Source organism: Python bivittatus, unplaced genomic scaffold (genome assembly GCF_059951505.1).
Source record: "Python bivittatus isolate LINGU-HERP-01145 unplaced genomic scaffold, Pbiv_v1 ctg000320_np1212, whole genome shotgun sequence".
NCBI classification, from domain to species: Eukaryota; Metazoa; Chordata; class Lepidosauria; order Squamata; family Pythonidae; genus Python; species Python bivittatus.
Window position 1 is genome coordinate 1,583,058 of NW_028277052.1, and position 23,469 is coordinate 1,606,526.

Consider the following 23,469-nt stretch of genomic DNA (forward strand, 5'->3'; position numbering starts at 1 on the left):
GGCCGAATTAAACTGCCCCGCGAGGGAAAAGCGGCAGCGAGAGGAGACGGAGACGCGCCCCGAAGAAGGGGACCGGGCGAGGCCAGCGATCGCCCCGCCAGATCCCCTCCTGGAAGTCCGCTGCGGGGAAGAGGGGAGCAAAGGCGTTCAGCCGGGAGGGGTCCCACGCAAGGAAATGTGGCACCAAGGCATTTGGAAAGCCATTTGGAGAGCCACCGGCTGTGAAACTGGGCCCAGGAAATTTTCTGTGCACACAGGAAAGAGTTTTACAAGAAAAGAATTTATTTTTTTGCCATTATACACAAGCACGTAGGCCTAAGGAAGGGCATGTTCAATACTCTCAACTATATTGCTTGGAAAAACGTTAGAAATGAATTTTAGGGGCTTTTTAAATTTATGGCATCATCAAAAACATTGTCAGTGAAATACGAATAGAAAATGGGTTTCATATATGGGCAATGTTGTCAAAATTAATGTAACAAAAAACAACCCCTTTACCCATGCAGTTTAACCAAGGTTCAAAAACTTTCTCTTCTCAAAAAAAAAAAGCAGCAGCAGCAGCAGCAAAAACACTCGCTGGGGTCTTCAGGAATTCTGGCGTATTTGGTAGAGAAATAATAGTCAGCTCAGTATTGTAGCCTCAGTGGGAAAGATTAGGATGAATTACATTTTACAGCTGCTGCTACTGCCCTAAAACTGTTTTGGCTCCAAGTGAAATGCACATGGAGTGAAGAAAATACTCTTGTCTATTGCAAACGCAGGCTCGGTACCAATTCCGCAGAAAGCAGCAGTTTGAGACACAATCTGTGTTTTGCACGTGCCCAGAAAACACAAATTGTTTTCAGTCAAATTGCCAATGTTAAAGGAAGCACTGGAGATGTACACTGAAGCCAAGCGAAAGCTAGGCCTGCTAGTTTCTTACAGACGCTTCTGGACGGGCTCCCAGCCGAAAGACACTTTCCCCTCAGTGCCACGCCAAGATGTTTCAGAATACAAAGAATTACAGTCATATGCAGTGATGGTGTTTCAAACGCAAGAGCCAGGGAGAGGGTGGAAAGCATGAACATCATGCCCCACCCGAGATTTCCCTCTCCAGTTATTGAGCATTTTGAGATCTAGTCTGGAACCAAACAGCCATTTTATAAGGAAATGTTTTCATTACAAACCTGTACGGGTGCATATTCTCATCAATACTTACCTCTCTTTCTGCCTTAAATTAAATATGGGTTTTATAACTTTACCATCTAAGCAGTTTAAATTTTTCTAAATATGTAGCATGGGCAGAGCCATGCAATGATTTCCTGAGAAGCTGTAATCACTTACTGGTTGAAAAAGTCTTTATGATACTGCAGGCTCTCCTTCTTAATATAAAAATCATGAGATCAGCTGAAAAATTAATGCTCCTGTCAGTATAAATAACACATCCTTCATTACTGATTATCAAATTCTCTAGCAAATTTGCTCTATTCTTAGATCTAACAAGGCAAAACAGTTAATACAACAAATATTCAATAACTTCATTCCAGTAGCAAAACACTGTTACCCAAATTATCAACAGCCACCAAATTTTCTACTCCCTGGCCCTTTTCCGAGCAACAGCAGAACCACCTCAGGGGCTCTCGCTATAAAAATACCAATGTTCATTTTAAAATACAACCAAAGCAGCAGAACTTTCCTTAGAAAATAAACACAATGTCTTCTTTTGTTTACCTGTTTAAAAGTGTGGCACTTTTTTTTTGTCTAAACCCTGAGGGGAAAAGTTAATACAATTCAAAAATTCTTTTCTCTCAAAATACATACTGCAGGTGATTTTTATAAAATATTTTTTCTTTTTAAAAAGGTAACTTGTGAAGTTACTGTCTACAAGCTCTCTGTAAAGGAAGAAAAGAAACCTTAAAAAGGGAAAGAACCACCTAATTTTCCAAGAACAAAGGTTCATAAAATCCACTCTGAATACTTGCTAGTGACGGGTGGGACGCCATTTGCCATCGCGGTAGCTCCGGCTGTCATAATTCTGACTCCAGCCTCCGTAGTTTCTGTCCTCGGGGCCATAATCCTCCCGGTTCCCACAGAAGTGATAATCTGAGCCATAGTCCGCAAGCCGCTTCTGCTCCTGGCTGTGGTGCCTGTGGCCAGACTGGTACGGGTAGGAGCTCACCCGGCCCTTGCGCAGAGCCGATCCTGTCTCTGATCGCCACTGCGCTGTTGAGGCCGAGGACTGGGGGAAGGTGTAACTCCGCTGGGACCCGGGCAAAGGCTCGGGAGGTGAAGAGCTGTGCCTTCCACTGTGTGATGAGAGCTGCTGCCAGGTGAAAGTCATCTGGACAGAGAGGGAACAGGCTCCAGTTACAAGGAACCATGGGCTTCCGCAACGGGGTCTCGTAGCGGAGGGCTCTGCTGCCAAGAAGGGTTCCCAGGGCAGGGGCCGGCTCTGTTGAACCCCCAGGTCCACCCCACTCCCCCCAGCTGGGAGTGGCAGGAAGGTTTCTCAGCCCTGGACTACAACCCTGCTGAAAGTGCAGAGAGGGAAGTATTCTCTCCTAAGCAAAAAGGCAGCTGGAGAAAATGGCGCTCCCCCTTGGAACTTCCCAGAGATCTTGACTTCTAGAGGGAACCAACAAGGCGGATGCCTGAGAGAGACAAAGTTGCAGGAAGTGCTGTGAAGGGACAATGGGGGGCACCAAAGTGCACTTTTCATTCTTTACTTAGCCTACCTATAAAGCGTACAAAGAATTCCACTGGAGCCGTTCATAAAATCTTTGGGGGGCAGTGATCAAACAGGGAAGGAAGAAAATAATGCTTAGCACGTGAAAAGAGGGCAAATGCTTAGGAAAGCTTGTGGGCCGCTGAATTGTCAAGCACTACTAGTGCTGTTATTTGATGCAACTGCAGCACAAAATACATGACTGATGTTGCAGAAATTCTGCATATAAGAAAAGAAGGCTGCCCCCAGTGGAAAGTACAGGCTTACCCCCCATATGCAACCCACCAAGAGATCTGTGCTGCTCTCTTCCAATCAACACAGGGGAGAATACTCACCACAGCTTTTTTTTTAAGGTTATCTACAGATAAGAAGGATCTCTGACCAGCTGACAACCCTGACAACACATTCTCAGTGTTCCTCTCATACCTGTTAAGCCAAGGGCAGAAATTAGCTGTACTAATCTTAATGCATGTGGCATTCAATCTTATCTTTTTCCAAGCAAGGAACCACATTCATTATTACACTAATTTTCATACATGAGACCTCTAACAATTCAATCCTATTAATGTCATGTCTCTAAAGCTTTTACAGCAATCTCCATTTATCAAAACTGAGCAAATGTGTTGATGCATGTTATTATTTTTATTATTATTATTTATTGGATTTCTCCCCCGCCCATCTTCCCCACAACAGGGGACTCTGGGCGACTTACAGAAAACATTAAAACTATAAATATATCTAAAACACATAAAACATCCAAAATTTAAAACAATACTAAAAAAAAGGGAAGATCCAAGGAGATGGAAAATCAGGCTGCGGAGAGCTGGCCACTATGGGGCTAGCCATCCTCCTGCTTGAAGTATTCCCTCCCTGCCCCAGGCCAAGTGGCAGAACCAGGTCTTCAAGGCCCTTAGGAAGGCCAGGAGTGAGGGGGCCAATCGCACCTCCGGGGGCAGAATGTTCCAAAGAGCAGGGGCTACCGCATGTTGCCTCTGCGGATTAGCTCCTCCTGGAACCACATGGGAACTGAATCTCTACTTTGTTCTTCTACTTACAAATTTGTTTTTAATTTCTGATTTCCAGCTTTGTTTATGGAGTGAATCACAGGAATCCCAAGTCACACAAAATATAAGCAAACTATTAAGTGAGACTTCTGGCTTCGTCACTGAACAGCAACAAACAGGAGCGAACGAACAATGTTCATCAGCCTGCTTGTTTGTTCACAGAACAAACTTGTTATTAACTAATTTGTAAAATAAACATATATAAACCAATATTTTAAAGAAAATGATAATTAACCAGCTTTAAGTTTGTAACTGACACATTTGTCAGATTCCTCAGAAGAAAACCTAGTAATTGTTTCAAATCCTGGATCATAATTCAGTATTCTGAAAAGTATTCAGAACATTTAGACATCATCATTTTAATAAGTGGTTTTGAAATATGTTTAAGTAAATAAAACACAGCTGTTATTCCTCCTCCTGTTTAGTGCTATCATTTCACAAATTTCATTTTCCACCCTGACGAGACTATGCAGATTATGCCAATTTAAGAACCAGCAGAGAAGCCCTTGCGAGCCTACCTGTTGCTGGATGCTGCTGCCAGCAGCTGTGGATTGGAGGGGCTTCCATTTGCAAATCCATGTTGGGCACAGGGTGAAGTGACCTCTTGAGATGCATGACTGCTCCCTGAAAGACATTTTGGAAGACAGACTAAAGCCAGATCTCGAGAGAGACAAACTGCGAGGTGCTAGCAGCCAGAAACCAAGGCAGAGCAATTAATAAGCTCTGAAGTGTCACACCAGAGAACTACGGCACACAAACAGATTTCCAAAACAAATACCCAGCGGGTGACAATGCAATCGCAATGCAACACTAAAGACACTAAAGCCCAAGTTAATTGCAATCGCATGTCAGATGAAAGTCAACCGTCCTGAGCTGAGAAACTAAGAACATTCTTTCAAACAAATACATCAGCCCAGTTCAGCAAAAGTAAGAGTGATTTCATATGCTTTGTTTAAAGCAAAATTGAGAGATTTAAAATGTATTGACAGACTGAAACCAAGCCGAGACTAAACTCCAGGAACTCGCTTCAGTGCTGGGGTTGAATTAGGAATACGGTTGTTCGAAGCAGAATGTTTTGTGATATGAGCAGTTGTATTTCTCTCTGCACAACTCAGAATGTATACAGCGTTCAATGAAAAAGAAGAGAACGAACCTTTCCAAAGCAATGACTGAAGCCAATCAGTTGAAGCTTTTTAAGGTTCACTTTAGGATTTTCATTGACAATATTTAGATGCATCATGTACTTAAATATAAAATTAACCATATTTTGAAAGATCCCAGTAGATAGTTCTCCAATGCTGACAGACTATGCTCTTCTTAAAAGAAATAGTTCACGTTAATACACAGATGTGCAGTGTCACTATCATCACGTAATCTACTTAAAGGTTGGGCAACTGTTCAATCCAGCACGGTTACACGGAGCAGTTTGTTCTAATAGTTTACACACCACAAATCTAAGGGAAGTGACAAAATCCTTCTACTTTGCCAAGATCATCTAGGCTGCTTGAAACATTTTATGGATACCTGATCGGAACTGAATTTTGAGTGGTCTCCCAAAAAGTTTGATCCCATTAAGCAGATTCATGCCATAGGGGACAGATTCTTCATGTTTGAAATTCACAAATGCAAACTGTTTTGGTTTCCCATCCCTGTCCTTCGGGATCTTTACTTTAATGACTGGGCCTGCCTGCAAACCAAGAAACAAAACAAAACGTTAAATAAAAAATACACCATCTATTTCCTGACACGTATGTAGTTAAACACACCTATGTTTCAAATAAACCTTTGAACAGGGGCAACATCTGCTTGCATCTGAGCACAGCATTTGCCAATCAAACAGAGGGCATTGTTATGGTGGTTTTGTCATCGCTTCCTCAGCACTAAAAGATCATATGTTTAGTCTTTAAAAGCTTTCTCCCCTGAAAACTGAAGAGCAGGGCAAAGTCTTTCATACCCTCACAAATGGATGAAAAGGAGTGCCAGATCGCTCAAGTGGGAGAAGGGAGCCAAACGCCATCCCCTAAAAGGTCCTATCAGTGTGATGCTAAAGCTATTCTTATGGACAGAAAGGGCTCAAGGTTTCTCCAGCAACAGGGCACTGAAGAACACACAAACACAGGAGTAACAACACGCACTCAAAAAGAGCAGGGGGAATCCCTTTCCCCGCCTTCCAAGTGAAATCAAGTTTCTACCTCGATTCCGAGCTTAAAAAGAGCACCGCACACCGGCCCATCCAGGCAGCCTCGCCACTCCCTCGCACCTCCTTTCGCGGCTGCCCGCGGGGCCGGGGAGGGCAAGGCACCCCGCAGCAGGAAGGCTCCGGCGCCGCTCGCCCCTTCGGGATGGGCACGGAGCAGTGGCGGGGACGGCGCCGAGAGGGCAGGAGAGCGGGCGGCCAGGCCCGAGTGAGGAAGAGCTGCGGAGCGTCTGCCGGCCGCCGCCGCAGCGCTCGGCCCGTCCCCAGACCGGCAGGGGCCCAAGGAGGGCGGGGGGGAGGGCAGCGCCGTGCTGCACCTCAGGAGGCCCTTCCAAGAAAAGGGGCTCCGCCCGACCTCCACCTGGGAGGCCCCTTTCCACGACGGCCCCACGAAACGCTTCGCTCCCCGCGCGGGCTCGGCTGCCCCTCCCCTCCCCGCGCAGAACCGCCACCCCGGACAAGTCTCCCACGCCACGCCACCGGGTTGGAGACACCTGGCGGTAGGCCCGGGACGCCGCCCGGTGGCCTCTGCGGACGAGACGGCCAGGAGGCGCGTCAGTCGGCGGTCCCGACTGGGGGCCCTCGGTGAAAGCCCCCCACTGAGCCCCGGCAACCCGCAGGGGGCTTCGGGCCGACCGGTCCCGCTTCTCCAGCCGGCCTACCTCGCAGGGGTGCTGGTGGGCGCGGAGAAGGCCTCCGATGAGGCGCACCCTCGACGCCCCGCCCGAGCGCGGCCCAGCTCCGCCGCGGGCCGGGCGAAGGGGCAGAAGACACCCCCAGCGACCCCCGCGGCGCCCCGTCCCGGTACCTGGTGGAAGAGCTCGAAGACCAGCTCCTCGGTGACGCGGGGGTCGAGGTTGCCCACGAAGAGAGTCCGGTCCGCCTCCGCCGCCGCCGCTCCCATCGCCTCAGCGCGCCGGCGGCCCGGCAGCGCATGCGCGCGAGGAGGGGCAGGGCCTTCAGGTCGCGCGCGGCTCCCTCGGCCTGCGCAGGCGCCTTACCGACCCGCGCGGCCTCCTCCCGGGCTCTCGGCCCCACTAGACCGCTCAACGGCGCATGCGCGGAGCCACTTGGTCTTCCGGACCGCGGGAGCGGAACGGCGAGCGAAGGCGGCCAAAACGCGGGAGCCGCGCGCGGCGGAAGCCCCGCCCAAAGGGGGCCTAGTTCAATGACCATCATCTGCGTTAAATGCGCCTCTCCTCCCTCCTAGAGAAGAGTGCCCTGTGGTGTCCCTGCGGGAGTCCCGGCTCTGACTGTAAAGGCAGCCAAATTCAGTAAAAAGGGAGGACTTTGCACTAAACACAGCCCAATCTGATTTTTTCTTCTTTAAAAAAAATCCATTAATTAATCACTTAATGGTCTACTTGTTAAATATTTCACTAAACAGTCATTTAATCATTGGCACGTGGTCCATCAATTCTTCCTGATCCAAATCATTGCAGGGTATTTAAGTATCCCTAAACCCAGTTTTCAAAGCTGTCCTCGGTTACCCAATAAAGAAATGTTACTCTGCTACGGAACATCCTCCTCCGTACAGCAAAGCAAAAGAAAGGAAATTTGCAAAATTCAGACCCTGCGTCCAGCCATGGCGCGGCTTTCCTGCTTTCTGGCTTGCTGGCTTGCTTGCTTGCTTTAACCGACCCGATTTTTAAACTCTCCCTTAGGATCGGGTTGGGGAGCAGAGAAAGCAACCGCCGTGAGATTTCAGGACACGGAGCGGGTCCCGTGTGAGAGGCCGCGCGTTGCATCCGGTGCGCCTTCTCCGGTGAATCCCCCTTTCTGCATCCCTTCCGGCGGGTGGCACGTCGGCAGGCAGGTGCCCCGTCCTTCACTTTGCGAGGGCTGGTCTGCAGGCCGGCCCTCCCCTCCCCGCCAGCCCCCCTCGCCAGTTCAAACTGACCGTCAGTTCAGCGAAACTGTTGGCACCTCCCGTCAACGGAACGCGGAGGAGAGCAAGGCAGAGTCAGGAACGGTGGAAACCGACTCGCCCGGCCCTCCTGCGTTTCAGCCCATCAGAGGGCACTGCCCCGTTTAGGCGTGCCCACAAGCCAGGATAACAGGGCATCATAGCTTCTGCCCCGTTTACAAGGGGCACGAGGACAGGCAAACTGCACTCGCACCTCAGGCGAAGCCTAAATGTACTTTGCTTTCCGTGGCTCAGCGTGTTGGATGAACGTAGCCATTGCGCCCGGTAGACTGTAGCACCACGTGCATCTAGTCGACGACGGTTTATGCAATGCATCGCTGTTAAGCGGTCCATTGACTCACCGCAGTGCATGAAGGCCATCGCGGTTTATCCCAGCCGTACCTCCGGGGGCAGCCGCAGATGGTCTGCCCGCCACAGCTGCTGCTGGCGGGGCGGAGACCTGCCCTTGAGGCCTCCTTGTTCCCAGGGGAGCTGGGGGCAGAGAGCCCCTCCGCGTGCCGCCTCTGGGCGGCATCCGTGGACCGCTCTGGAGAAGGGCCTGGGGTCTGATGTGCTTCAGTCCAGCCCTGCTAAGGAAGGCTGCCCACGGGCCAGGGGCCTCGGAGAAGGGCGTTGGCACACAGCCTCCCACTTGTCCTGAAAAGACCCCACGTGCGGCTTCCTGGGCAGAGGAAACTCTGGCGGCAGAAACGTCTCCGCTGGGAACAGGGCTGCCCCTGCCTGGCCAGAGAACTGGGGAGCTATAGTTTTCCCCAGCCCTGCGAGAGCCAGACCGGGAGGGCAGGGCATTCAAAGTGCGCGGGTGTGAAGCGGGTCAGACCAAGAGGACTGAAGGAGGCTGCCCCCCATCTCTGGGTGGCTGGCCGTGGCACCGTGGGTGGTCTTCCTCTGCGTCTGGACAGGCTCTTTGGGCAGCGGGGGGGGGAGGGGGGGAGGGGCCGCACCCACTCGCAGGAGAGCAGCGGCCGGAGGCACAGAGCGGGTCCCCCTCGGCCAGCGGCAGGGCAGCCAAGGAGAGGAGAAGGGAGCGCCGCTCTCAGGAGGGATCGAGGGGGCAGCTCCCGGGCGCCGTCCCAGGAGGACTGAGGTGCTGGAACATGCCACGTTCCCCAGGTTTTGCCAAGAATCCCTGGCAGGCAGCGTTAGAGGGTTGGTGGGAGCTGTTGTGCAACCCGCCTGGGGAGGCCGGGAACAGCTGCTTAGCTCGAGAACAGAACGTGTCCTGCTCTCAGTTGGGTGCACCACGATTGCATAAGTTCCTCCCCAAAACTCTGGACTGAGGAGCCGATGACCTCAGCGGAATGGAGAGTCGGAGAGTAGAGCAGCTGTTCATAATTCCCTCTTGGCAAGGAGAGGGCTTGAGATCGCCAGCAAGTGCTCCAGGCAGTTGCTGCTCATGAGGAGTCCACAAGACAGAGGTCTTAGAGCTCTGGGAAACGAGGGAATCGCCATCTTTTTGCTCAAACCGTGGTTGATACCTTCAAAAGGACACTGGTTTCACATATTTCTTTTTCTAACCCCTTTCAGAAATTGCTTATTAACTGCCTTTCATCTGTTAGGAACCTTTGGATCCACAGGTTTTACCAGGTGAGTTTCCTTCAATCATTAGTGAAAGAAATTTTAAATACAAGTTTAAGGACTTAAAAGAAATCTTTTGGAGTCAATAGCAAAAGGGTGATTAGAACTTTGATTTTGGAAAGTTACAAGTGGACTACGGGTCCTGATGGATTTGAATAAGATTTTAGAATTAATTATAAGAATCCATCCCATGGGAAAATGCTTTTGTTCTGAAGTCTCTAAAATAAAATGGTAGGATGAGACTTCAAAGGTTGGACACTAGAGGGAACCAGAAGGAACTAAAGACTACAATTTAAGGAGAAGAACATTTAAATTTGAATTGCTAACACAGAATGGAGCAAATTACCTTAACATCACATGTATCGAAGGATATTTTTGAAAAATGGACCCAGAAATTAGTTTAAGAGTGCTTGCCTCAATAGATAGACTGTGTTTAAAAGAAGTTATGGAAGAAGAACAAGTTTTACCGGACAGGACTGAGACTGATCTGAAAGCAGACTTAAAAATGACAGGCTACAAGAATGGCATGGAAAAGGATACTAAAAAAGGGAACCGGCTGATGTCTTAATAATTAAAAAGGATATACAGTACAAATAACAAAGCAAAAGAGTGACCTGGATAACTTTCCTATATTGGATTTACAAAAAGACTTGTGAAAGCTATGAAGAATTTTGTGAGAAGGGACGAAGGAACAAATGAAAAAAATCAAGTTCTAGCACATTATTTGAAGGGACTAAAGATCAAGATTGTTAAAAGTAAAAGGAAGGAATACAAAGTTGGTTTGTTTGCAAAGAAGCCAATCATCATCTTTTGGATTTAACCGGATCAAATTTCAATCCGATTGCAAGGCTTGGGCCACTATCTTTAGGTATGTGAGGACAACCCACTTAATAAGAAAGCCAGCTTCTTTCCCCTTCCACCACCTCCTTCTCCAAGTAGAGGCTGGAGAATGCCTGCTGCCCAACCATGTAAAAGCTTTCCTGGAGGACAGCGAGTAAGACGACGGGCCCTCCCGGTTTTACAAGGGAACTGATCTGCTTCAGAGCCGATTGGTAGGTGGGAAGGTCTTTACAAGCTGGTTCCAAGCACAAAGAAGACATCAAGCAATCTGCGGGGGAAGAACCATCGGAGCCAAAGGCTGCGGTGTGGTCACATCACACTTTAAGACCTGTTTGAATGCTCTTCGGACGTTTGCTTCCTTCTCTGGGCATTTTTCCCTGTGGGAAGAGGCAAAGTGAGGCTGACAGCCCTTCTCCCCAAGCCTCCATTGGAAGAAACACCCGTTATTACATTAGGTTAATGTGACCTTCCCTAAGGAGGTGCGCTCAAGAGGTGTTTAATCATCGTTGGGCTGGGATGAGACCACCAGTCAGCTGGCTGTTTTAGGAGCCTTCTGTGCTTTCCACAGGAGCTACAATTTGTTATCTTGTGCTCCTCTGGTTTATGTGTGAGCTGTACTGTTTTATTCAGCCAGTAAAAGTAGACATAAGGGCTTCTCTCTCCTCCACCCTATATGTTTGGTGAGCCTCTCAGAAAGCAAGGCAGAAGGAAAGAAGCTGAGAAGACTTTAAATGAAGGGTAGGGAGTTGGCCAGTGGGGCTGCTCCCTCCATACCTTTCTCCCTCCAGCCCACAGACATATTTCACCACTGGACTCCAGCCAAACCCCCCGGTTCCTTCTTCAGCCATCGCCGCATCTCCTCCCGGTTCTGCTCAGCGTAGTCGGTGGCTCTGATCTCGCGGAAGGACTCGCAGGCGGAGAGGAACTGGTGGACGGTCGGGCCACTGCCGATGTCAATCAGGGTGTCTCCCGTGATGCCATCTGCAGCCCATCAACCCAAACAGAGTTTTTCGAATTCCAGGCAAGAGGCACCATCCCCTTTGACTATTTGCCCTTGATGTGGCTAACCTACTTATGTGTTTTGGAGGGTTGTGTTTTGCTAAATTGCTGGAGGTGTAGGCGCAGTTAAAAACCCAACCACAGGAGCCAGATGTTGGCAGCTCTGTGCTTCATCAGCTGAACCACGATTTGCATTGGGGATCTCTCATGTCAGGCACACAAATTCCACAACACCTCTGGAATGAGAATTGCCACTTCATCGAATAGATACGACCCTCCTTTTTGCATTCTTGAACAGCAGGTTGTGTTCCATTCCACTTTCCAAGTGCCTTTTTCAGTCTATATCTTTTATGCATTTTCATGGACACAACCATTTGTATTCCCCTCGTCTCCATCTTTTTCTCAATAAAAGAATTTTTGTACATGTGTCGTACCACATATATTTTTATGCTGGTAAGATAATCTGAACAAAATATTTACTAATGTATGGCCTCAATGTTTATTTTTGAGCCGAGTATTTGTATAATCCACACAATTGCAAAAAACACATTACATTTGTGTTCTAATCTGCACATTAACCTGAGATCACAAATTATGTTCATTCCACTTATAATTGGAGCCAATTTATCTCCACCAACTCCCACCTGTTATAAACATTTACCTGAAGTGAATATCTTGTGGAGATTTTTCAGGAAAAACATTACAAAGGCATTTTCTGCATCATTCCCAGGGTTTAAGGTGTAATAGGATTCCATAAAATCTTTTGGAACAAACTCCTTAGCGTAAAATTCTTTTTCTGTGAAAGTTGGCTCCATTTCCCCTGAAATCTTGCCAAAGGCTCATCACCCACTTTTTGGTTGGTTTGGTTTGAGGTTTTAAGGGGTCTGCTCGATGCCTCCACCTCTTTATGCCTACAATTTCCCAACCAAAAGTTTTCTTCTGTTCACTACACCCTCTTCCTCCTCCTCCACCTGATTCTTGTCAGCCAAAGCCTTCTTGCTCCTATCTCCCTATCTGATCCTCTTCAAAGGGGAGAGGCAGAAGATCCATCTAAAGCACAATACTTGATCAGACGGTTTGCAAGGAGAACATATTTGGATAGCCGCTTTTATGAGGAGGGCTGGAGGACTTTTCCCATGTAAAAGTCCCCCCACCCACTCCCTCCCTCCCTCCTTCTCCATGGGGCCTCTGAGGCGGCAAAGGCAGAAATTAGCTTTCCTGGGTTCTGCCCCCCTTCCCAATTCCCAGTCTTGACAGATCTTCCCAATCCTTCCCATTCCCAATCTTCACAGATATGGTCAAGGGACTTGGGATCCTGCAGGGCCTCCCCTTTAAGTGAGAAGGTTGTGGCTTGCGTTTCTCAAATCCAGAGCACTTGGTAACATGATTTAATAAACCCAGAAGGATTGAGTGACTCCTTCCTTCACCCAAACATGGAAGTCCCATTTTAACCTCTTGTATTGGGTAAATTCAGCCTAAGAAACTTTTACTAATCTTGATGCCCAAAGTTTTTTAACCCCGCTGGAAAGTGAACATTCGCCATTGACCAAAACAAAAAACAACAACATTGGCCCGTTAATTAAATTAATGGAAACCTGGGTGAATGCTAACATTTCCATTGTTTTCCAGATGCTTTCTTTATTTTTCGTTAAATGTTCATCTTAAGTCACTAAAAATAGATCAACACAAAACATGCTTATTTTACAAGATTGCTTTATTTTAATTTCTTCAATTAACCTCACAATGTGCCTGTAGGCTGAGTTATTATGGCCTTCATTTGACAGTTAGAAAACCAAGGCTGAGAAGAGGCCATGGCAGAGACGGGCTCGGAACAAGGACCTCCCAGATTCAAAGTGATGCTGTGGCTTTAAGGACACAATTCAGCTACTGGGTTTACACTTCTTTCTCCTTGCGGGCAAGAATGACGTACTTTCCAGTGAAATTAGTGTCATCCATATGGGTTTTGAAAATTCTGGGCTCCACACTGACCTCTAGGATGGCAAACCCAGCTGCGCTAAGGCCATCTTTCAGGATCTCCTCAGTGAAGGAGAAAGCGGAGAACTTACGACGGCCCACCTTGTAGTAATTGGATCCTAAAACCCCACCAAGTACCAAATATCCCCCGAGTTTCAGCAGAGAGCTGATATTCTTCAAGGCAGCCTGGAAACTCTCCTGGTCTTTGCACGCAGCCTCCAGGCACAGTGTGGAAAGAAGGCAGTCAGCTGGGGCCAAAGAGACGGGAGCCACTGGGTTGCTTTGGTGGACATCACATCTGAGAACCTGCTTGATGCTTCTTCGCAGCTTTGCCTCCTTCTCTGCACGCGTCTCCCTACGGGGACATGGAAAAGCCAACTGATTATTCACTCTGGAATTGGGGCGTATCTGGAATGTGCTGAAGCAGCTTAGAAGTGGTGGCTTGAAGTCGCTCTCCAGTACAGCTGAAGTATGTCGGGAAGGAGAGTGATCGATTTTACCGCCTGGCTCTGAGATGTTTCCCCAGCCTCCTGTGCACAACACTCCTTCTAACAGCACTAGTAGACGCCAAGCTCTATGGCCAGGATAAGCAACTTGGTGTTCTCCGGATGTTTGGACATCACTTTCAGACAGTGCCACCCAGTATCCCACATAGTGAGGGCTGATGTGAGGCGCAGACCAGCCATCTGAAGGGGCCTCGGTTGCCTGCGTTGCTTCTCTTACCTGGCAGTCTCGAAATTTGCATCATACTGGTGGTGCCCTGGATCAGTCTTTAGCAACCCAAAATGTTCAGGAATGAAATGTTGGCATTTGAATGCACTATCGGAGGGGAGGCCCTCGGACCGAACCGAACCTCCGTGCTTCACCAAAGAGCTGGTTTAGCAGCTCTACGCTCGTCTCGGACTGGATATTCCCTCCCTCCCCTCCCAATTTCCCTTGCTCTGTTTTTCTTGACCTCCTTGGTCCCCTGCCCCCCAGAAAGGGCCCTCCGTCCCTTTTTCTCTCATCAAGATGACCTTTCACTTCCCACACCGAGAGTTTCAAGGGTCAACATTCCTTCGCTGACGTTTCTCCATTGCTGCCATTGGCGGACTTTGTCCTCATCAGCTGTAAGTAAGATGAATCCCCCCTTTTTCCTTCAAAGTGCTGCTCTTTGCACCCCCCTACCTGTTTCCCTCCAGCTTGCATATATACTTCACCACCTGGGACCAGTCAAAAGCGCCGGGCTCATTCTTCAGCCACTTTCTGATTTCCTGGCAGTTCTGCTCCAGATAATCCGTGGCAATGATGCTCTCGAAGGACCCACAGGCTGGGAGGAGCTGATAGATGGTGGGGCCGCTACCAATGTCGATCAGGGTGCCACCCTTCAGGACCCCTGGCAGAAACAAGGGGAGGGTTTGGAAGGGGGAGGAGAGAGGGAAAAGATTCAGGTTTATCTCCTCCCATCTCAGAGCACCTTTTCCAAGGGGAGTCATTATGTGAGTTCCCTGATGATGTTCAACTGGATGTGATGCCTTTCCAAGACCAGATATGGGAGAAAGAAAACATTTAGCTTCCCTCAGCCAAAGACTGGAGATCAACTATAGCATTAAAAAAAAAATCATTCTTGGGAACACTGAAACCATCTTTACAGCCCAAATGTTAAAAGCACAGAGAATACCTGACCATATTTGGAAGATACCAGAAGACGTCTGTGTCTTAAGCCCCTCTTAAAGTTCTACTCTACACGGAAGTCTTCAGTGAACCCTGTGCTTTCCCCCTTTTCTTTCTCCCTCTGATTTCTTTTTAACTACTGAACACTTACGTGGAATGCTTTCAATTCATTGTAGTTTTAGTTGCTGGAATCTTATTTCCCCCCCTTTGCATTTTATTAGGTTTCATGTTCACCACTTTCAGATGTCTGAATGCAGGAATGCAGCAAATACATACATTAAATAAATATGGCATACAAATCTGATAGGACCTTCAAAACAGCAAGACCATGAGCTTAACACAGCTTGAAGATCAGCTTTCAGGGGCGTAAAAAGCTGCTGAACACCAAGTCAGGTCCTTGGCCCAGAGTTTCTGGTGGAGGTCCTCCCTAGAGATGCTGGAGACGTTCAAAGACCTGTTCCCTGGAGCTACAGTCTGCCTCTTTTCACGAGCCTCCTCGCCCTTCAGAGTTACAGCAGTGAACTGATCACCTACCTGAAGAAAAGATTTTGCAGAAGCATTTCAAAAAAAACTCAAGGATTTCATCTTTTACAGACCCTTCCCCAAAATGTAGATATTCCATATAAGCTTTGGGATCAAATTCATTCTGGTAAATATCTCCCGCAGTGAATTCCGTCATGGTGTGATCTCTGTGCGTGCAGATACCAAATGCACGCTCTTCCTGCCAGAATCCTCTTTTAACCCAGATGAGGCGATTCTGTGCCAAACGGCTTTACCAGCTGTTCTCCTCAGCCTATCAGCAGCAGATGCAGCTGGACGTTGGGACTGAAAACTTAAAATCCTTTGACACAGGCCCCAATGAACAGAAACATTTGCAGAGTATTTGGGTGACCTTTAAAATAATGTCACTAAAAATATGTCACTAAAAAAGCACCATTAATAATGACTAAGTATGATTTATAAGAACTGGCTGGACATGCTGAGAAGAAGTACACGCCACCATTTGCACATCACAGACAGATCCTGAGAACCAACACATGAAGTTTTCCAAATTGTGCAAACCTCACAGAAACTGCTCCAGGAACATTGTCAGCTGAGACATGGGTCAAAAATGCTTCAAGCAAACCCGGAATAATGACCCAGTGTTTCTAGAACTGCGTGTAAGAAGAAGGAGAAAAGAAGAAATTTTCTTTGCAACCCTTACGTTTGAGCGTAGGATTTACAGCATCTTTCAGTAGCTCCTACAAAGGCCTCCACGCATGGGTCATTTCTCACCCCAGCAGTGGTGGGGCAATGTGATAAGATGCTACAAATAGGGAGGGAGGACATGAACTAAGTGTGTCCTTTCCAAGACCCCATTCAGAAGTTTAGGAGCAAACCAACCAAAAATGTTTGCAACAGTTGGATGAAGGGCGCATATTTGTCCCACTGGAATTCTTCCCACACCTTAGACTGACCTCTGCTATCCTATCGTAAGCCTATCATTTCTAGCTGTTACAGTCATTGACTTCCACTTTCTCGATCTCATGTTTATTTACACCCAGAAGCATAATCAGGCCACATTTTAAGGTACAAAGCTTCCATAAGCTTTCCTTACCTACTGAATTCAACAAGATTTAAATCTGGCTATTTTGCCTGAAAAGAAAAACCAACCTAGGCTATGAAAAGCTTATTTTTATTTCAATAAGAAATGCTATTCATTGGTTTGTTTCCAGATGTTGCGCTGGGCTTACAGCTGGGGGATGTCTCACTTTATTCAGTCGTTGGCTCCCTCTGCTGGTGTTGCTCTGCCTAATCCATGTGGTATCCATACAGTGACGAAGCTGATGAAGACGTGGCTGGCATGCCAGCGGAAGAAAGAACGATTCCTTGGCTGACCTCAGGGTCAAGGCTCTGCTGCCTCTTAGATATGCCAATCGTGTTCCAAACAATATGGTGTTGTGGTGTGGTGTGCGTGTTGTTGGCATAAAAGGCCGTAATCGTGACCCAGGCATCGCTGATGCTGCCTCGAGACCCTGAACAATGTCCCTTGTGGATGCAACCACGGAAGTCCCCAAATTGCTCCAGATCTATGCTGGCCCAGAGGTATGAGAATGGCCCTCCCCTGCCACGTGGGCGATGTGACAGAGAACCTAGTCCGAGTCTTTGGCAGAAAAGGATTTCAGCGTCTCAATGGGGTGACCGCGTTCCTTCCACTGGATGAAAGGCTTCCTCTCCAGGCCAAGGGCCACCTGTGTCTCACACCAGGGCATCGTTGGGATGAAAGAATTCCAGTGCTAATCCGGAAAGGAAGACCTGAACTTTGGAGAAGAAATAGGGGACTTTCTTTGATGGCTGAATGGCCCACTTCTTGTCATGGCAACGAAGCGCTACGATAAAGCAATTGGGAAGAAGATGTCATGATCTTCCAACAGCCCAGCACATGGCAGCTCTCATTCATTCTTCAGAGCATTTGCGCTCCTGCCCAACATCCAAGCATCTGAGGAAGACCCAGAGCTTAACAAAGCTGTGATTCTCTTTTGCAGTTGTATACTGACACAGTACGCAATTACTTCGCAAGAAACAATCTTTGTACAATCCGCTCTTTCACTAAGTCGCTGCATGCTGGTTGTTCGTTGTCACATTCTTTAAGAAAGTGTTGGGAGATATGAGGTGAAGCAATGTGCGTAACAGGGAGTGACATCAATTACACAGCCACTTACAAAACCACAAGTCTCAGTCTTATTGGATCACACTTTATATTAGGGACGATCTTGGATCCTGCTTGCAATTTCTTCTGATGTTTTGCTGCGATTTCACTGGGTTTCCGTGCTTCAGGCCTGCTGAGGTAAAGCATGAAGTTGGAGAAAAATATCTGGTTTACATAGTACACAACCCATACGTTGCATAATCTTTGTTGTTGAACAGACCACAGTTGGCTAGGTTTAACTGTCAAAGGAATGCCTCAGCCATGGTTTACAAACCACAGCAGCTAAGTTTCCAGAACAGAAGCTAGATGGGCACCCGTATAAATTGCTCCTCAACTTTTGGAGGCAACGGTCACATTTGAAAGGCGGAGGGCCCATTGCCAAGGCTGCGACTGCCAGGGATACAGGCAGTTCTCCATGTAGAATAGGACACAACACTGAAAAGTTAGGTGGGAGATGAACCTGATGCGTGTGTGTGGGGGGGAGTGTACATCAATAGCCATAAGCATTATGTTGGCAATGCCAGCGCTAAGCCACCGTTTGGCTTACCGCAACTTATGTCATGAGGAGGGTCCAGCTGCAGGGGACCCGAAGGACCTGCTTTCTGGTGGGCAATGGGGCTGGCTTCTGCTGCTCGAAATACAAACTGACCCGGGCCATCCACACGCCCCGGATGCACTTTAGCACACTGTACCCAATCCATGCTGGGAAGCACATCTGCATCTAGCAGCCTGAATGTTTCTGGCTGGATTTACTTCAGGAGGACGACCCTGGAACGCCATCAGCAAGCAGAGAGGATCCTCTAACAATCCTGGCTGATCGTATCACCTCTCCTGCACAGCAGGCAACCATTCCGCCTCGGCAGGTCAGTTCAGCCACTTCGCCCCAAAGAGCGCAGCCCACACCAGCAAGCCCAGAGGCTCTCAACCGCCGCGGTGAGCCGCCGCCGCCGCCGCTGCTGCTGGCCACGAAGCTCCACGTCCTCGGCCCCGGGTTTCTGGCCTTTGCGAGAGGAGCACGACGCGTGGCCCTCCCGTCGAAGGAGCGACTCTCCCAGGAGCGAAGGAGGCGACCTCGCAGCTGCGGGCGCCGCTCGCTAGATGGCGGGGGAGGGCTGAGCAGGAGGCCGTGCCAGCGGAGAGCAGAGCCCCGCAGCAGCAGCCAGGGACGCGGGCGAGTGTGGCCGGCGCAGGGAGGGGAAGCGGGCCTGCGAAGGACGCCCCCCGGCAGCCGATCCCCTGGCGGCGGCAGCCCGGGGGTGCCCGGGCAGGGAGTGGCTGAGGGCTCCCTGGGCGGCCAGGAGCGCTCCCATCGCCTCAGCCGCCCGCGCGGTACAGTCAGCTACTCCCAGGGAGGGCCTGACCAGGAGAAGGCCCCCAGCTGCACCTGGGGGGGGGGGTGAAACAGCTCAGGCTGAACAGCTCGCAGGTCTGGCTGTGCTTGCCGGCACGGTCCCGCTTCCCGAGCCGGCCTACCTCGCAGGGGTGCTGGTGGGCGCGGAGAAGGCCTCCGATGAGGCGCACCCTCGACGCCCCGCCCGAGCGCGGCCCAACTCCGCCGCGGGCCGGGCGAAGGGGCAGAAGACACCCCCAGCGACCCCCGCGGCGCCCCGTCCCGGTACCTGGTGGAAGAGCTCGAAGACCAGCTCCTCGGTGACGCGGGGGTCGAGGTTGCCCACGAAGAGCGTCCGGTCCGCCTCCGCCGCCGCCGCCGCCGCCGCTCCCATCGCCTCAGCACGCCGGCGGCCCGGCAGCGCATGCGCGCGAGTAGGGGCAGGGCCTTCAAGTCGCGCGCGGCTCCCTCGGCCTGCGCAGGCGCCTTACCGACCCGCGCGGCCTCCTCCCGGGCTCTCGGCCCCACTAGACCGCTCAACGGCGCATGCGCGGAGCCACTTGGTCTTCCGGACCGCGGGAGCGGAACGGCGAGCGAAGGCGGCCAAAACGCGGGAGCCGCGCGCGGCGGAAGCCCCGCCCAAAGGGGGCCTAGTTCAATGAATATCATCTGCGTTAAATGCGCCTCTCCTCCCTCCTAGAGAAGAGTGCCCTGTGGTGTCCCTGCGGGAGTCCCGGCTCTGACTGTAAAGGCAGCCAAATTCAGTAAAAAGGGAGGACTTTGCACTAAACACAGCCCAATCTGATTTTTTCTTCTTTAAAAAAAATCCATTAATTAATCACTTAATGGTCTACTTGTTAAATATTTCACTAAACAGTCATTTAATCATTGGCACGTGGTCCATCAATTCTTCCTGATCCAAATCATTGCAGGGTATTTGTTGTTGTTGTTGTTTAGTCGTTAAGTCGTGTCCGACTCTTCGTGACCCCATGAACCATATTGCGCCAGGCCTTCCTGTCCTTCACTGCCTCCCTGAGTTTGCTCAGTTTCATGCTCATGGCTTCAGTGATGCTATCTAACCATCTCATCCTCTGCCGTCCTCTTCTCCTTTTGCCTTCAATCTTTCCCAGCATCAGGGTCTTTTCCAAAGAGATCTCTCTTCGCATTAGGTGGCCAAAGTATCTGAGCTTGAGCTTCATTATCGATCCTTCCAATGAGCAATCAGGGTTGATTTCCTTTAAGATTGACTGGTTTGACCTCCTAGCAGTCCAGGGGACTCTCAAGAGTCTTCTCCAGCACCACAGTTCAAAGGCATCAATTCTTCGGCGCTCGGCCTTTTTTATGGTCCAGCTCTCACAGCCATACATTACTACTGGAAAAACCATAGCTTTGACTATGCGGATCTTTGTCGGCAAGGTGACGTCTCTGCTTTTTAATATGCTATCTAGGCTCGCCATAGCTTTCCTCCCAAGGAGCAAGCGTCTTTTAATTTCATGGCTGCAGTCTCCGTCTGCGGTGATCTTGGAGCCCAAATAAATGAAGTCTGTTACTGCTTCCATTTCTACCCCTTCTATTTGCCAGGAGTTGATGGGTCCAGATGCCATGATCTTAGTTTTTTTAATGTTGAGTTTCAAGCCAGCTTTTGCACTCTCCTCTTTTACCCTCATCAAGAGGCTCTTTAGTTCTTCTTCACTTTCTGCCATTAGGGTGGCATCGTCCGCATATCTGAGGTTGTTGATGATTCTCCCTGCAATCTTAATTCCGGCTTGTGATTCTTCCAGCCTGGCATTTCTCATGATGTACTCTGCATATAGGTTAAATAAGCAGGGTGACAGTATACAGCCTTGTCGTACACCTTTCCCTATTTTGAACCAATCGGTTGTTCCATGACCGGTTCTAACTGTTGCTTCTTGGCCCGCATACAGATTTCTCAGGAGACAGGTAAGGTGGTCTGGTATTCCCATCTCTTTAAGAATTTGCCACAGTTTGTTGTGATCCACACAATCAAAGGCTTTTGCATAGTCAATGAAGCAGAAGTAGATATTTTTCTGGAACTCTCATGCTTTCTCCATGATCCAGTGAATGTTGGCGATTTGATCTCTAGTTCCTCTGCCTCTTCGAAACCCAGCTTGTACATCCGGTAGTTCTCGGTTCATATATTGCTGAAGCCTATCCCTAAACCCAGTTTTCAAAGCTGTCCTCGGTTACCCAATAAAGAAATGTTACTCTGCTACGGAACATCCTCCTCCGTACAGCAAAGCAAAAGAAAGGAAATTTGCAAAATTCAGACCCTGCGTCCAGCCATGGCGCGGCTTTCCTGCTTTCTGGCTTGCTGGCTTGCTTGCTTGCTTTAACCGACCCGATTTTTAAACTCTCCCTTAGGATCGGGTTGGGGAGCAGAGAAAGCAACCGCCGTGAGATTTCAGGACACGGAGCGGGTCCCGTGTGAGAGGCCGCGCGTTGCATCCGGTGCGCCTTCTCCGGTGAATCCCCCTTTCTGCATCCCTTCCGGCGGGTGGCACGTCGGCAGGCAGGTGCCCCGTCCTTCACTTTGCGAGGGCTGGTCTGCAGGCCGGCCCTCCCCTCCCCGCCAGCCCCCCTCGCCAGTTCAAACTGACCGTCAGTTCAGCGAAACTGGATGGAGGACAAGCTCTGCCAGTTCCTGTCTTCTGTCCATTTATGCCAAGGAGAGTTTTAGGCCTCTTCTTCCCAACCTGGGATCCTTCTAATGTTGCTAACGATTCCACCCTTCCCAGATTCCGGAGACACCATTTCAGAGAAGGCTATTTCAGGCTCTGAATGCGTGCGGGTGACCTTTGGGCATGGCTTCAGAACCTCTACAGATGGCCTGCCAATTTCATTCAGGAATAGTACCAAGAGACAGAAGCAAATAGTAGTTTGAGGTTTGGATGAGGTCCAAAGTGCATGGCCGTTCAGATATGCTTGGCCAGCAGGTTCAAACTTATTGTTCTATCTGCAAACTAAGACAGAAGGACCACCCAGCATACAACTGGCCTTTGATCCCCGGTGGACTCAAGGGAAACGTTCCCTCCCACCCTACCCCCACTTTCGTCCCACTTGCAAACTCTCTGCTTATGCTGGCTTGCTTCTTTGGGGAATTGTTTCAACCCAGTTTTGGGCCTCCTTGATGTAATGGATCCTAGCTGGTCCAGAACAATAACACAGGCTCCTTGGGCATGTCTGAAAAGCAGTGTTCCCTGGAAGCTATGTGTGAACCCATAATTTTTGAAGTTTTCTACTAAGAGCCATGACCCTTTTGGCACCCCGGAAAGAGAGGGCCTTTTCCAGATGAATGGGTGCCCTTTGCTGACCCTTGTTCTCCATCACGGCAAGATTAGCTGTTTTTGTTTTTGAGTAGGCGTTCTTCTTCTTAGTTGGCCAGCAAACATATTTCAGACGTTACTTGTCTCTGAGCCAAATCCTTGCTACCCCTGAGAGCGCCCTAGACAGGCCCTCCAACCTCTGGATGTGAAGGGATGGCTTTGGGTTAGAGGCGATCTATCTGAAGAGAGAACGCAGACTGCAGTCTTTCTGTTCTTCTGCCCCATTTTGCTGCAAAAATGCTCTTTTTGAGTAGTGGACTGACTTTCTAAAGGGAGGGAAAGAGATTTCACTTTAACTAAATACGTTGGGTCAGTCTTGCTTAAAAACAGTTCAGACAGACCAATGTCACCGGTTTAACCATAAATAATGCAAGTGCTGTGGATAATTCTATTTTTATGTTTGCCTTTTCCCAACTCATAAAATATCATTAAATCCCCAGATATCCAGTAATCTAAGCACTCTCAGCCGAGGACCACGTTTCCAGTAGGCCATATTCCCGAGAACTGATAACAAGGACTTGTTGTATGAAAGACATCGAAGAGTCAGAAGATTTTCTTCAATCAGCCCTTAAGTAATTTTGACAAGACAGAATGGAAATCCATTTCTTCCCACTCTATTTTCAGAAAGCAAAATGACAACAGGTCCATAAAACATTCTGTGGCACCTGGAATTTGACAGACTTTTTGAAACATCCATGCAGGCTCTTTAGGTGAGGCAGGTAAGCGGGGAGAAATGGGAATGTAAAGTTATACAGCAGGAATCTCAACTGAACTCAGTCCCTCCCTGCTCTGGAGCTACTAGTATCTTTCTTAGTCATGGCTGTCTGTGTGTGTGTGTGTGCGTATGTTTGTGCCTGCACACCTGTGCAAGAGCATCTTAAACTGGAGTTCCAACTTGGTCACTTGAGAGATGTACTCGAATGTAGCCTTCATCATTTGCAGGAAACTGGCAGAAGAATTATGGGAATTGTAGTCTAACATCTGGGAAACTCCAGGCAGGGAAGAGCTGCTGGTCTGAGACAAAATGTGCTTCTCTCGGTGCAGCAGACTTGATTTGGAACACCTTCCTCTAATCCTTTTAATCTTTAATGGCTAAAAAGAAGGACAACTGTAATCTCAGCAGCTTCTAGTGGCTATTTTGCCCACGTCCTACTTTTCAGATTCTGCGTC

At 49.1% G+C, this 23,469-nt stretch overlaps 3 protein-coding genes across 4 annotated transcripts; all 3 read right to left on the minus strand.

Annotated features, from left to right (window-relative positions):
• Positions 1–261: 261 nt before the first annotated feature.
• Positions 262–19,349, minus strand: RBM7 (RNA binding motif protein 7). 2 transcript variants are annotated; one of them, XM_088138895.1, is made up of 5 exons: positions 19,245–19,349; positions 5,293–5,455; positions 4,287–4,392; positions 3,040–3,130; positions 262–2,320 (listed from the first exon to the last, which is right to left on the minus strand). In XM_088138895.1, the coding sequence occupies exons 1-5, from the start codon at positions 19,347–19,349 to the stop codon at positions 1,961–1,963; spliced, it is 825 nt and encodes a 274-aa protein (XP_087995021.1). In that variant the 3' UTR covers positions 262–1,960. The 2 variants fall into 2 exon arrangements, with proteins under 2 accessions (XP_087995021.1, XP_087995022.1); XM_088138896.1 differs by lacking the exon at positions 19,245–19,349 and adding an exon at positions 6,774–6,932.
• Positions 10,303–12,427, minus strand: LOC103049922 (nicotinamide N-methyltransferase). Its single transcript, XM_088139149.1, is given in 6 exon segments — positions 10,303–10,381; positions 10,383–10,581; positions 10,584–10,687; positions 11,085–11,136; positions 11,139–11,291; positions 11,971–12,427. Coding segments are annotated over 6 exon segments (741 nt in total). The 5' UTR covers positions 12,125–12,427.
• LOC148216180 (nicotinamide N-methyltransferase-like) lies at positions 13,006–19,123 on the minus strand. Its single transcript, XM_088138903.1, has 4 exons — positions 19,099–19,123; positions 15,471–17,755; positions 14,451–14,658; positions 13,006–13,638 (listed from the first exon to the last, which is right to left on the minus strand). The coding sequence occupies exons 2-4, from the start codon at positions 15,613–15,615 to the stop codon at positions 13,203–13,205; spliced, it is 789 nt and encodes a 262-aa protein (XP_087995029.1). The 5' UTR covers positions 15,616–17,755; positions 19,099–19,123; the 3' UTR covers positions 13,006–13,202.
• Positions 19,350–23,469: the final 4,120 nt, after the last annotated feature.

Coding starts and splice junctions, on each gene's coding strand:
- LOC148216180 (XM_088138903.1), bottom strand. CDS start 15,615: ATGACGGAATTCACTGCGGGAGATATTTACCAGAATGAATTTGATCCC. Junction 14,659..15,470: donor CTGCAAAATCTTTTCTTCAG/GTAGGTGATCAG, acceptor TGTTTCTGCCAG/GGGTCCTGAAGGGTGGCACC. Junction 13,639..14,450: donor TGCAAGCTGGAGGGAAACAG/GTAGGGGGGTGC, acceptor ATGTCCCCGTAG/GGAGACGCGTGCAGAGAAGG.
- RBM7 (XM_088138895.1), bottom strand. CDS start 19,349: ATGGGAGCGGCGGCGGCGGCGGCGGCGGAGGCGGACCGGACGCTCTTC. Junction 5,456..19,244: donor TCTTCGAGCTCTTCCACCAG/GTACCGGGACGG, acceptor CTTGGTTTGCAG/GCAGGCCCAGTCATTAAAGT. Junction 2,321..3,039: donor ACCTTAAAAAAAAAGCTGTG/GTGAGTATTCTC, acceptor CTCTCTGTCCAG/ATGACTTTCACCTGGCAGCA.